The sequence below is a fragment of the Catharus ustulatus genome, chromosome 9, assembly GCF_009819885.2.
Source record: "Catharus ustulatus isolate bCatUst1 chromosome 9, bCatUst1.pri.v2, whole genome shotgun sequence".
Lineage (NCBI taxonomy): Eukaryota > Metazoa > Chordata > Aves > Passeriformes > Turdidae > Catharus > Catharus ustulatus.
The window spans coordinates 32,224,879-32,238,388 of record NC_046229.1 but is presented as its reverse complement, the minus strand read 5'-3'; the positions used below and the strand labels follow the sequence as shown (position 1 = coordinate 32,238,388).

General features: G+C 44.0%; 1 protein-coding gene across 12 annotated transcripts in view; it reads left to right on the top strand.

The window, feature by feature from the left end:
* The window catches only part of RASAL2 (RAS protein activator like 2), a 170,834-nt gene that overhangs the window by 53,427 nt on the left and 103,897 nt on the right, over nucleotides 1-13,510 (top strand). For 7 of the 12 annotated variants that reach the window (XM_033067231.1, XM_033067227.1, XM_033067232.2 and 4 more), the window contains exon 1: nucleotides 6,228-6,845. The exons of the other annotated variants lie outside the window; for them this stretch is intronic. In XM_033067231.1, coding sequence (XP_032923122.1) covers nucleotides 6,251-6,845 — 595 coding nt within the window. In that variant the 5' untranslated portion in view covers nucleotides 6,228-6,250. Of the gene's footprint in view, nucleotides 1-6,227; nucleotides 6,846-13,510 lie in introns of those variants that run through there. 12 annotated transcript variants of the gene reach the window in all.

The window sequence follows — 13,510 nt, the reverse complement described above, 5'->3', positions numbered from 1 at the left end:
CGGAGTAGTTGTTGGTGTGTTCACCTCCAGGTCATGCATTTATTTATTTATTTGCACCAGTGCACGCTGCTAAAATCCTTGGCTGGCTGGGGTGGCTTGCAGCTGCGTGTGGGCTCAGCCCTGTGTGTGTCTGGCTGGCTCTTAAATGTACGTTTTTATGGCCCTTGAAACTTGGCACGAGCTGTGTTTGTTCGTCAACAACAACCGAAGATTGCTGGTGAAATTAAAACCTGGCATCACCGTTCTAGAGCTTTATTCACAATGTATTGAAATGGGATTTTCTTGCTAACATTTCCTGGCATCCATCCAAAGCCCAGCATCTCATAAATTTATATTATCTCTCTGCTCTGCTCAGTTGACAGGGCTGTAGCAGCTTCTCATGCAGATCACGGGAACAGCATGGAAAAATGAAACCAGGAGACTCTGGGGGAGGGGAATTTGTACCAGCAGAAAAGTTGTAGCAGTTTTGCCAGGGAATTAGAGGGCAGAAATCACAGAATCACTGGATGAGTCAGGTTGGAAGGGAGCACAGTGGGTCATCTCATCCCTCCTTCCTGCTCAAGCAGGGTCATCCCAGAGCACAGAGCAGAGGATTGCATTCAGAGAGGTCTGGGACATCTCCAGTGAGGGAGACTCCACAATCTCTCTAGACAATCTCTTCCCTCATGTGTGGCCACTGTTCTTCCTCACATTCAGGTGGAAATTCCTGTGCGTCTTGAAGAGTTTTCAGTACTTGCCTTCAGAAACTGGACGACAGCAAAAGCAGAGCTGAGTCAGGCTGGCTTGCTGCAGCTGTAGTGACAGGTTGGGCTTAGAACCCAACTGTGGGGCTGGGACAGCAGTTACAGCTTGCCTTGGCATGAAATTTAGGTGAGGAAAATGAGGTGCTCTGTGGCATTAAAATAGTCTGCTATCACCATTTAGCTTGTTCAGAGGCACTTCAGTCTCAGCATAGTGATAGTGGAAACAGCATATCTTGATTTATGTGGGACGAGTAAGCTTGCAGTGTAGGCACTGGAAGGCTTGGCCAGCTCCAGGCTTGTGAGGGGCATGCATGCAGCTTTGCTCTCAGGAGCTCTAGTTTGGGCTCAGTAAGGGATCTCTGTCTTCCACGCTTGCCAATTCCAAGCCTCACTCTTCCAGTCACTCTAATCCCAAATGCAACAATTTCTAATGTGCTGTTTCATCTGTCCTCTGTGTAACTTCTAAACATTAATAAACACTGAATTTTAAGAGGTCGGATAAGTCAGGTGCACTGCTCTGTGTTGAGCTGAGGAAAAGTCATATCCACCTGCAGGAAATGTTGCAGGGGGAAACAGATGTATCTTGGTGATAGGAGATGGGAAGGGGATGTTAGGTCATTAATTACTTAGCCTTGAATAAACAAAACTTAATTTTTTGAGAAGTCTCTAATTTAAATGGAAGGAAAAATCTTTCATCTTCCGTGCTGTTTAACTACATGTCAAGTTGGGTCAATTGGAAAACTTTTGCATTCATTCCTGCTTTATATATTGATTACTCCTTCACGAACTGTTCCAATCCAGCATTGGGCTAGTTTTACATGGCAGAAGATGTAAGGGGAGCTAGACTGCTAAATCCAGGATCCCTGACCCTCTGTATTCCTTCTGGTTTCTCTAGGGAGGATACAGGGTGCAATTTGATTTACTTTTCTACAGGTTAAAGCTCATTTGATGTCTGGTTGTTGGGGACTTAAGCTGGCATCTTTTCAGAAATGCTATTTGCTTAGCCTGATAATTTTCTCAATTAAAAATAGGTCTTAGTTGAAATCAAGTGTGGTGAATAAATGTTCAGGGTTTATCATGGATGTTGGTGGGTGTGTGGCATTTTGGTTTTGTTTATTTTTTTTTCCTCTTAACTCTCTTCTTTCCCCTTTTTTCCTTCCATGTCTTAGTAAAAAATGAGAAGCTGGTAAGTCTATTTGGCCCAAAATTTAGAATGGAGCAGTTTGGTCATGGGAGATTGCAGTTCATTCTTTTTTTTACACTATAAGCTATGAACTCAAATTTTACACGTTGTAGTGCCTTTACTCAAGCACTAGACAGCTTTCAGAGAGCAAGCAAGCATTAAACATTAATTTGTAACAACACAGCCAGGTTTTCCTTCTTCTAACTGCTTGGCAATGGTGCACTTGGGGTTTTCTGTGGTACTGCTTTTTTACTTTTTTAATTGGCTGGTAGTATTTATTAAACAGCATATTCTGAGAAATTGCTGAAGCTCCATTTAGCAGAGCTGGGTAGTTTTTCTGGAGAGCTGAATGGTGGAGAGCAGAATTCCCACACAGGAGGCCCTTGGCAAATATTTATCTTCATATGCTCGGTGCAAATGTAAGGCTACTTGTGTATATTTTCTGTGAAATGTTATGAAGTTAAGAAAGATTGTTTTCCCAATACAATCTTAAAGCTGAAATACAGTTACATTCCAGCATAACAAATCTGCATTTTGTGCATAAATTACTTAAATATCTAGGAGTAGTGAAAAAAAAATCTGTTAAATATGTCAAATATGATGATTAAGTGACTGGATTGTTAGGAAGAAAGTAGTAATTTTCTGAAAAGCTAAATGGATGATTTGGCACAATGAACTGCAAACACTGCCTAAAAAAAAAGAAAATGAGGAAAATTTGCTAGTGTAGGATCATGTTTGTAGGCAGTTGGTTAAAAACAAGAGTGAAAATATTTCAGATTTTTCTCAACTTAATTGACAAACTCATTTATTCCCTTGACATTGTTTTACCTGCTGACAGCTGCGTGGGTGGCTTAGTACGGCTGGGGATCTACATCAGTAATACAGTGGCAGTCACTGCTGTAAGCTGATTTCTTTGTGATATGAGACTGTGAAATGCTTCCTGGGATAAACTGCTGCTCTGGAAGGCCTGGACTGGAGCCTGAGTAACTGGACTGCAGATCAAGGAGAAAGTTCTGCCTGCATGTTCTATGAACACAACAAATACTGGAGCCACTTGAGACCAGTTTTAACTCAGTGGCATTGAATTAATGTAGGCATAGGGGTTTTTGGAACATCATCGTTGCTGCTGATGATGTGTGTAAGGAAGGGAGAGATCAGTTTGACTCACAGCCCAGGCTAAAATTTTTGAGTTAGCTATTTAAAATAATTGTCTTACTGGTAGACTAAGCAAATATGTCTGTCAATGTTTTTATGTTAATAAACATGTAAACCTTGTCTGCCTTTTTAGAAGCATTTTGAGAAAGACCCTTTTACCCTCTCTAGAGTACACTGTGAAACCTCAGCTAGGCCAAGGGTATTTTCCTTTGATCATGAAATGTGTTCTTCTGAGCAGTGGTAACATGAAATAAAAAGTGAAATCAGAAGTTAAAAAACCGTAAAAAGCCTTCTCAATGTTATTCAAACTTAAACTAAATTGTGACTTTGATGTTCTTTGGCTTCACGTAGAGTGCTTATTGATGCCTTTCTCTGTATTGTTAGGTCTGTACAGAGCTGTGGTCCAACCCATGGCCACACCAAGAAAAATAGTTTTGAGTAGCAGTTAACCCATGACTGGTTTTGCACGTTGCTTCACGCTGTAACTTGAGGTTATTCTTTCCGTGTGTTCCCTTGCTGAAATGGGTGGTCTGTGTGAGTCAATGATCAATGCAGTGCCAACTGTATTTAGAAGGGGATGGAGGGATCTTTCCATACAGTCAGGTGTCCACAGGATGGTGATGAAAAAGGAGGGGAAAATCCTGGTGATCATCTCTGTCCTCATGCAGAGACTGGTGTTTGGCCTAAAGTTCTGTCCTGTCCAAAGTGCTGTTGTGCTAAATCTCTGCCTTGGTGCAGCTGGGGTTGTATTATCTGAGCTGAGTCATTCCTCAGGGGTACTAGGTGCTCTGATGGGGCAGGTGAGGGCTCTCCAAAGGCTGTTTCAGGAGTATGGTCTGTGTGGATGCCCAGCCTGACAGATCAGTGGGAGTTAAAAGGACACTAGAAATCCACAGCAAGCAAGCCCAGGAGGGCTTCAGCTCCTGCACTGTCTATCTGCATTTTCTATCCTCTCCTGCCCTTGGTGCTCCCAGCCCAAAAGGAGATGTCAATGTGCTAGCAGAAACTTGTGCAAACACGGCTTGCAGAGCTGACCAGAAACCTGCCTCACAGTCCCAGCTTTCCCTGCTGATTATGGCTTGTGCCACTGGACCGAACCACATCGTCATCCGTTGAATTTATTCATACTCCTGAAGTTCCATAAAGCCTGCTTTACCAGCCTGCCTAATTAAAAGCATTTGGTCAAAGCACTGCTGCCACATTAGCAGCAAAAGGCTCAACAAAGAGTAGGAAGACCTGCTGCTGGAAGGGCTGGGGGACCCAGCAGACCCAGTTAAAACTGAGGTTTTCAGTGCTTCTGGTTGCCTCAGTCTTGAAAACACGGATACCCAGGCCTCTGTGCTTGGTGAAAGGGATCAAGGAGAACAGCTGTCGGAGTTACTTCGAAGAGTCCGTGGGGCCAGATGGGCTCAAACCAAAGGTGATCAGCAACCCCTGGGATAAGAAGCAGAAGACAAAAGACAGCTAAGTTTTTTTTTGTGGTGGAGTCTGTGTCTTACTGCCACAGGTGCACCAGTATCTCTGTGTTTGCTGCTTGTGCTTCTTTGAAACTTGGAAATTGTAGCAGAGTTGTGGTATATACATTTTGTCATTCCAGATTTACGCTGGATGTTGACAAAGCACAAGAGATAGCATGATGATTTGATGCAGAAATTGCATTGCAGTGTCCAAGCTGTTTCTGTTTCTGGGGTTATTTGCTGTGACTTCTTAAATGTGATCATTTTTAGATAGTTGCTTCTGTCATTTATAATTGAAAAGTCTAACTTGCTACTGAGTAGAGAAATTACATTTTGATTTGAAAGAGGTTTTAGGGTAACTCTCTCTCTGTTCTAGGCACCAGTGATACCCTTTCCCATATATACACATAAGTAATGAAGTTTTTGTATCTGCTGCTATCAGGAATGTACTTTGGCTGATTAATGCAGTCTAGTTTAAAGGCGGGATCCCATAGTGGGTCAGTTAAGCTTTATTGGTCTGCCAGAGCAGATTATCATTTTATTTAACCAGCGGAGTAGTTTTTATTGTTACTTTATTGCCAAGGGTGTGTCAGCATTTCCATTATAAACCTCCTATTTTCAGGGATTTGAGTAGACTTGAGATTTAAGTGTTCTGGTGTAAAATGTGGGAAGTGTGTTCTTCATTCACCAGCAGATATTTTCTTCATGAGATTTTAGACTGGTCAGCTGTTTCTCAAATTGTAGTGAAGGCAAGAGGGTTTTTTCTTCCTGGTTAAACAGATAGAACTATTTTTTTCCACCTCATTTATTGCAACTAGATTTATAAAAAGAATTGCCTATTCTGCTGTATAAAAAGGGAAGAAAGGGGTAGGAGAAAAAGGAGTACCTTTCTGCTGCCCTGTTCTGTTTGCTAATGCTTCAAACCCTTCCCTTTGGTCTGTTTGGTGAAGTCCCACCCACCTCTCCTCCTCTTTACTTATTTCCCTGAAGTGTGTTTACACTCTCACTGCATAGAGTTGCAGGGTTTGTTCTCCTTCCTCCATTCCTCCTCTTTGCTTTCCTGTCTCGTGCTTCCAGTGCTCAATTCTGATGAATATGCCTGTATTATCTCTCTCTAAAAGGCAGCTCTGAGGTACTCTTAAATGATACAACATACCTGTGGTAAATAGAAACTTTATACTTAACTATATGTAGTAATATACTTTGCTACTTAACTGAAGATCATGTGCATGACTCTTAGTTGAGTACTGCTGTTTTTCAACGCTTTTCTGAGACATTGCTGCATCTCTAGAGCAAAGTGCTTTTGTACTCTTTTTTTCTTAACCAAATCTTTAATGTAGACTGAAAAAAGCGAAGTGTGATCAGCACAGAACAGCACTGTGGGTTTTCATTTCTGGGCTCTTTTAGTCATTTCCTGAGAGCTTGGTGCAGAAATGTGACAACCCAGGAAGCAATAGCAAGCTCAGCAAGGCTTCGTGTGCTGTTAGAAGTTGTTGTGCTGCAGGTGAGGACACATCCTTCTTGTGGAGATGTAGGAATACCTGGTTCTGGGATTGGTGCTCAAGGTCTTCAGGAAGAACCTCTGCAGTTTCTCAGTTCACAGCCATGAGCAAAGTAACTGGGGATGTAAAATGGTGAGTGAGGAACTACAGCTACGTGACTACTAAGCAACAAGTAATGTGAGTGAAACGCCGGAGTCCAGAGGGTGGAAAATGAGTGCTTTCAAAAAGCATAATAGCCTTTTTCCCAGGACCTTCAGAAGATCTTTGTCAGAACAAGATGCTGGCACAGCTGCCTTGAAGGACTATCATTGGTACCACCGAATGAAAAGCAAGAAGTTGAATAAACAGATGAGTTTTGACTCAGAGAAACCTCTTGGAGCGTACAGATGGCAAACACATCCTTGGCCTCCCTGGAGGGTAAGCAAAAGAGAGGGGTCCTCCAGTTTGAAAGGGGAATGTAATGACCCAAGTCTTGCCAAAAGTTCTGCAAGTATGGATGCTACCAGTGCTGACAATCTCCACGAAGAGCCACCTGAGGCACTCTTCCCGACCAGGACTAGGCCGTTCCGGGTTCCCTTCAACCGCTCTCTGTCTGAGCCCGTGCCACACACCGGCAGCAGGAATGCCCGGCCGTTCCTGCAAGCCGTGCACTCGCTGGACACCGAGCAGCAGGGCTACTTCGTCCGGGGCATCTTCTCCTCTCTCTCAAGTGGCTTTTCAAAGATAGTGAGTCGAAAAGGGGATCCTGTCAGTGAATCCATAACTGAAGGGAAGACAGAGGACAATCAATTTATTTTGAGTGCAGGTAATAAGCTCATTTTTGTTTTTTTCTACTTCTGTTTGTGTAACAGGTGAGTGTGATAGTTGTTTAAACTGTTTCATAACTTGTCTTTATTAACATGACGGTGATGCTCTGATGTTCTATCTTAATTTTTAAAAAGCACTTGAAAAAAAGGTCCTTTCATGATAAGGAAGTGGTATGAAATGTTTTGGTGCATGCTTTAAAAGGTCCCTTTTAAAAGCATCACCTGGTGGTAGCAGTAGCATTTCCTTCTCAAGTGTGTCGTATATGCAGTCCTGCAGGCACGTGTGCTCTGTGGTGTTGTGCTGCACTGACTGAGATATCAAGTCTACTCCTGTCAATGAAGCATCAGGGAGAGTGAGAAATTAAGCTGTCTTTTAAACAGAGTTCCAGACAGTGGAATGGATCTAGTTCCTCATACCAGATTCTCCATTTTGTAATCAAGCAGCTGGATTGGTGTCTGTTCTCTGGTAGATGCCAAGGACAGCCATGTTGCAAGGGTTTAGCCAGCTGGGATTGAGGTCAGCAAGATGCCAGTCTGAGATTTCATTTCAATCTACCCTACTGTTAACAACACTCTTAAGGCAGGGTGGAAAAGAAAAACAGGGGGAAAGGGGATAAACTTGCCCCTTTTCTCAGGCTTTTCTGAAACTTTCTTGTGGGCTACCCAGCTTGAACCTGGTAACTGATGATGCCAAGAAAAAAAAAAAATCCACAAAGTTTAAATTTATAATAAAATCAAAAATAAACTTCCCTTCTCTTCAAAACCTCAGCATTTTCCAGAGTCCTTCAGATTATCATATTAAAAACCTGATAACATCTGGATATAGTTGAGGCTGCTGGACAAGTCATCACTATTCCAAAAAATTCACTAGTAGTAATGATAGAAGAATATACAGTAATTTCACGAATACAAGCCGCACCAATTTGACCAAAATTTTGGTGGAAACCCGGAAGTGCGGCTAATATTCCGGGGCGGCTAATCTATTAACAAAATTCTAAAAGCTGCCAACACGGAAGTGAGAGCCCGTGGCAGCCCCAAGCCAAGCTGGAGCCCGGCCGGCCCCGGCAGAGGTGGGAAAGCCTGGCAGAGGCGGGGCCAGCAGTGTGGGGGGCGGGCAGCAGAGCCTGAGCCAGCAGGGCGGGGCAGGGAGGGCGGCAGAGCCTGAGCCAGCATGGCGGGGGAGCCCGGGAGAACTGGGGCTAGCAGTGCAGGGGAGCATGGCAGAAGCAGGAAGGCCGGCGGGTGGGGCTGCCTGGCAGCGGGGGAAGCCCAGCAGAATCGGGGCCAGCAGCGTGGGGGAGCCCGGCGGTGCGGGGGTCTGCAGTGCCGGCCACGGCGAGCAAACGCGGCGGCAGTGCAGACGGGAGGGGGCGGCCGGCATGCCTCACAGCGGCGGCAGCGGCCGGCCCGCCGGCAGGGCGACTAAACGCAGCGGCGGGGCGGCCGGCATGCCTGCCAGCGGCGGCAGCGGCCGGCCCGCCGGCAGGGCGACTAAACGCAGCGGCGGGGCGGCCGGCATGCCTGCCAGCGGCGGCAGCGGCTGGCCCGCCGGCAGGGCGACTAAACGCAGCGGCGGGGTGGCCGGCGTGCCTGGCAGCGGCGGCCGGCCCGCCGGCAGGGCGAGCAAACGCGGCAGCGAGGCAGTGCTGACGGGAAAGGGGGGCCAGTGAGCCCAGCGGCGGCTGCAGCACCACCCGGTTGGCCCCGTCAGCAACCATGAGCGGGCCGAGCCTGCCTGGCCCCGCCCCGAGCCAGTAAAGCCCGCTATGCCGCGATCCTGTTGCTAATTGGCCAATTTGTGAAAGCTGCGCACGGATTCTCGCGACGAACGAAAGTGCGGCTAATATTCGGGGTGCGGCTTATCTATTGACAAAGACAGCAACATTGTCGAGGCACCGGAAGTGCGGCTTATACTCCATGCGGCTTGTATTCGTGAAACTACTGTACTCTGTCTGCAGGGGTGTTCAGTCTTTCAGTGCCAGTGGAATGTCCCTGACAGGCTTGTGTTTGCTATTGGAAGCTGTCACATTGCTTCAAAACAAAAACAAAAGACCAAAAAGAAGAAATAACTATGAAGGACTGTATCTGTTCAAGTCTATTTATTTACAGTCACTGATTCATTTCTCCAAGACCTTTTTCAATAGGAATTTGGCCTGATGATGCTTAATAAATTGGGTAGAACACATGGGGGGGAAAAAGAAGGTAACAGAACTACTTCTTTTTCTTTTCTATTGAAGTCTTCTCATTATGGAGTTGGTTGAGTTTTTTGTCTCCTTTGTATTTACTCAGATTAGTAACAAAGGTTTCTACTACAGGCTGTCACTGTTAAGACCTTCTGGGAAGGTATTCTATGTGGTATGAGCATTTTGGATCAAAATGCCACAATATATGAAGTGCTGACTATCCTTCTTTCTTCTGTTCTGGTGCTCTTTGAAACCAAATGGTTCTCTCATAGTTCACAAGTATTGCCAGTCTCTGTGTTACTGGGATGCTTTGCTTTTTAGTAGTGTGTCAAGTAAACAAAGGAAAAGGATTATTTGTGAGAAGGCACCACTTGGTAAATACTTCATGTCAGTTATGGGACAGTGAGAGAGCCTTTTGGCTCTTTTTTGGTTGGGCCAAACCTCTGTCTGAGCCTGCCAAAATTAGTTTTGCAGAGGGAGTCACAATTCAGGAACTGAGAGAAAAACAATGGGTCTCTGGATTAAAAGTCAAATTCCCTCGAGGGAGGAAATTATAGCTGAGAAGGTGTTTGGGGAAATAAGTTTGAAGTCACCTATAAAATCACTTGCAACAGCCAGGTCCTGCTTGGGCCACTTCACAGGAAAGCAGAGCTTTTGGTGAGATGGACAAATGCCTCCATGGGGTTTCTCTTCACCCTTTGCCATCACAAGCATTCAATCTCTGATCCCTCAAGTGGATGACTGCTTGTGTTTAACTCAACTAGTTCACCCTGTAAGAGGTGCAGCTGTGTGGAATATATAGTCAGAGCACAACTGATCGCTCTCCAGTGGTTTTATTTCTCCCTAAAGAAGTGCTCCTGTGGCATAATTAGCTGTAGCTGCTGGGCAGCGGCTCCTGCCCTGTGCAAGACTGTGAGCTGAGACCTGCTAAAACAGTGGCAAAACTTGTGAGTTCCTGGGTTTAGAGCTGAGGTCTGAGGGAAGTGGCTTGAAGATAAAGGGGGTGAGAGAAATATACATCTGTCATTCTCAACCACAGTCTAGATGCTCAGAAGGGATCAAATCTTGTGTTCTTCCAAAAACCACGTGAGTTTAATTCAGTGGGTCTCACTGAATGGTCCATTGACGGTTTTGCTGCTTGGATGGGCAGAGGGTGTCTTTCCATGCCTATAGTCCTGTTTATTGTTCAAGGAAAAATCCAAGACAATGGATGTTTTCCTTTCCTCAAGGAGTAGAACTTGGTAATCTTCATGCAACCGAGATCTGTGGTAAAAGTGCTCAGACACTCAAACTAACAACAGGATGGTGTAAGACATGAGGTTTCTCCAAAGTATGCCAACAGCTTTACATGAAAAAGCTTGATTGAAAGTCCCCCAGGAAATATCTGTTTGGACAGACATTCTTCTCAAAATGACTGAAACTCAAGAGACTTTTTCTGTGTTGTGAAATACACAGTGGGAGAGGGACACTTTGGACTTGAACCAGGAGAACCCAGGGGTGCACGTTCTGTCTCTTGGAGCCAAGTCTCCTACTTTCACAGCCTCCCTCAATTAGAAGTATCTCCACTTTCCTCTGAAATATTTGGAGATAATAAACTTTTTTTAAAGTTTGTCTTTCTTCTAATGCTTGCCTGGCCTCTTGTGTTTTGCTTCATCTCTGTGCCAGAATGGCAGAATGGTTCCCTTCTTCAGGAAATAACTCACAAGAGGACCAGTTGTTTTTATGGCAGCTTGAAGAGGGAAGTGGGATTTAAAAAGAAAAGAAAAAACAAGATCTGGATAAATATTTTCCAGTTGGTCTCACAGTCTAGGAAGCATGCTCAGACACTGTTTCATCGGTTCTTGGCTGTGGAAATCCCTCCTGGATGGACTCACTCATCCTCTTAGGCGATGAAAGGATGCTGAACCCCAGGAGAGCTGCGTCCTTTGGCTCTACCCAGAGCCTTGGCTGGATGCAGAGCCTCCCTGAAGTGCGTGGCAGGCTTTCTGCATCCCACTGCAGCGTGGGTTTGGGGAGGAAGGGCACAGACGGAGTGGACAATCAGCAGCAATAGCAGAGCTCTTTACTTACACTGCGTAGGTCTTCCCAGGAGCAGCCTGGGCCAGGCTTTTGGTGCATATCTGCTGATTTTTAACCACTCCTAGAGCCAGGGATTTTGAAACAGCATTTCCACTGGCATGTGCAAAACCTGAAGGTAAAAGGTCTTATACTCACTATTATTACTATTATTATTGTTATTATTATATACTACTTAAGAAATCTAAAAACGTATTAATTTCTAGTGAATATGTTATTGTGAGGAATGAGAAGTGTCATTCTGTTAAACTTGTTGATTGAGAACATACCATGGAATGGGTAGAAAGAAGATAAGGAAGGAGCTATGCAGACAAAGCCTTGGATCCCAGGGTTGTGGGTGAGCAGCTGCACCTGTTCTTATTATTTCTGAGTACTACCAGTGACCCTTTCACACTCTTGAGAATGGATTTGTGAGAGAGTTCTCAGATAACATTTATTTCACTGTTGCTTATCTGGATCTCAGGGTGGTGTGCATTTAATTGTAGACTGATGACAAAATAATCCTTGAGTAGAATGCCTTACCTATATCTTCCCTGGGTATCTCTGTTTTGGTTTGAGGGGGTGAGGGTAAACACTGGTTTCTTTTATTTAGTGTGTGCTTAGTTTTCACAATCTCTCTCTTGTTAATGTTTTTATAAAGACAATTCTTCAGAATTCCTTAATTCTCTTTTGTCACCTGGATAAAGATATGTTTCTTCAGTCTTTTAATTTTGATTTCAAGCTTTCATTCAATTTTATGGAGGGTTTTTTGTGCCTTGAGTGAGAGAATATTTTATGTCCTTGCTTTTCCAGAATCATTGGGGGTTTTTTTATAATTCACTAAAGTAATTTGAACTCTATGCTCTTTTTAAGATCTTTGCACAGTAGGTTTATTAAATTTCATTTCTTCCATATTTCCATATAAACTTATCTAGAGATTTGTATTTTCCCGTTTATAACTCAAAACCAAGGCAGTTCCCTCCTCAGTTTCTTTCAGCAATTCCCAAAATACAAAGCTGTTTCTTCCTGAGTAGGAATTTAGTATTTATTACTCATTGGAGCAGCTTTTCTGTATTCATGTTTTTAAAACCACTTGCTCATTTTAGAAGCCCTTCTACTGACTCATGTTCCTCCACTCCCAAATCTCTTTTGCTCTTAAGTAGTTTATTTTTGGTGAGGTTTTTATTAGAGAATTTTTACACAATTGAGCTTATTCATGTGTTCCTTTAAGTTCTGTGCAAATGCCTTGTGCTGTGAAACCTGATGTTGATGTTGAAAGGTGTAGTCTTAATGTTCAAACTCTTTCACCTTCAATTATCAGAGCCGATTCAAGATAGCTGCTTGTACAAAATCTTTTGTTGCGTTAAACTGTAGTTTTGTGTAGTTATTAATATGAGAATAACACATTGCTGCCCAGTTTCTCTGTCTTTTTTAAACTATAGTGTGGTCTTGTGGTAGTAAATGTTGTGTTAACGTGGTATATTTGAAATTACAGTGGTCTGGGGATGCTCAGGGGACATTTCTGGCATTTGACAACTTTAAGTATCACTTAAACATCCCTCCCCACTGCTTCCTTCTGCCTCGTTCATCCCAGGCATTGTAACGTTTAATGTGGGCTATAGGCTAATACTATGCAGCTGAATATTTATTAACACAGCACAATACAATTAGCCATAATATCCAAAGCCAATAAAATTGTGCTTATCTGATTTTAATTGCCCCTAATGGACAGTGTCTCTATGCAAGTAGTTGCGGTCATTTCAGCGTTGACTGGTGATTTTCATGCATTTAATCCCCAGACTACTTTGTCAGAATCCAAAAATTCACATTCAGTGGGATGAATGAGGATGTTTATATTTGTAAGAGCTATTTTCTGACTCATGAAATCATGGCAAGCTACTGACAGGGTGTTATGTTCCAGGTTGCTTTTTGCTGTTTTTGTGGTCGGTGTCCGTGGGACTGTCGGGATGTTGTGCTTTATGCTGCTCGTGCAGAGGAGTCTGACAGCTGGTGCATGCAGGAATATTATCTGTGATTACCTTGATCATGAGAAATTATTGCATGGGAATTATCTGAGGAGACGGTAATCATGTCCTGGAGACGTCTCCTGTGTTTTCTTAGCAGGAAGAGAGGAGTTTGAAGAGATGCAGCTTTCTTAGAGCAGCCAAAGAGTGTAAGTGTGGAGATTAGGAGAAAGGGCTCCCGCTGAAGTAAAGCTCTGGGGCTTTGGTGGGAGAAGCTTTTCTTTTGATAACAGGCCAGACAGGGTTGAAAAGAGGTGGCTGAAGGAGGAAAAAATAGTCTTGGCTTTCCAAAGGAGAAGCTGTGTCTGGAGCAGGCAGATTTGGAGTCTCTGACAAAGCTCTGTGTTCCATCTGTGGAGTCTCCAGAACGAGAAACTTGGACTGTGAGACCCAGGGGGGAAG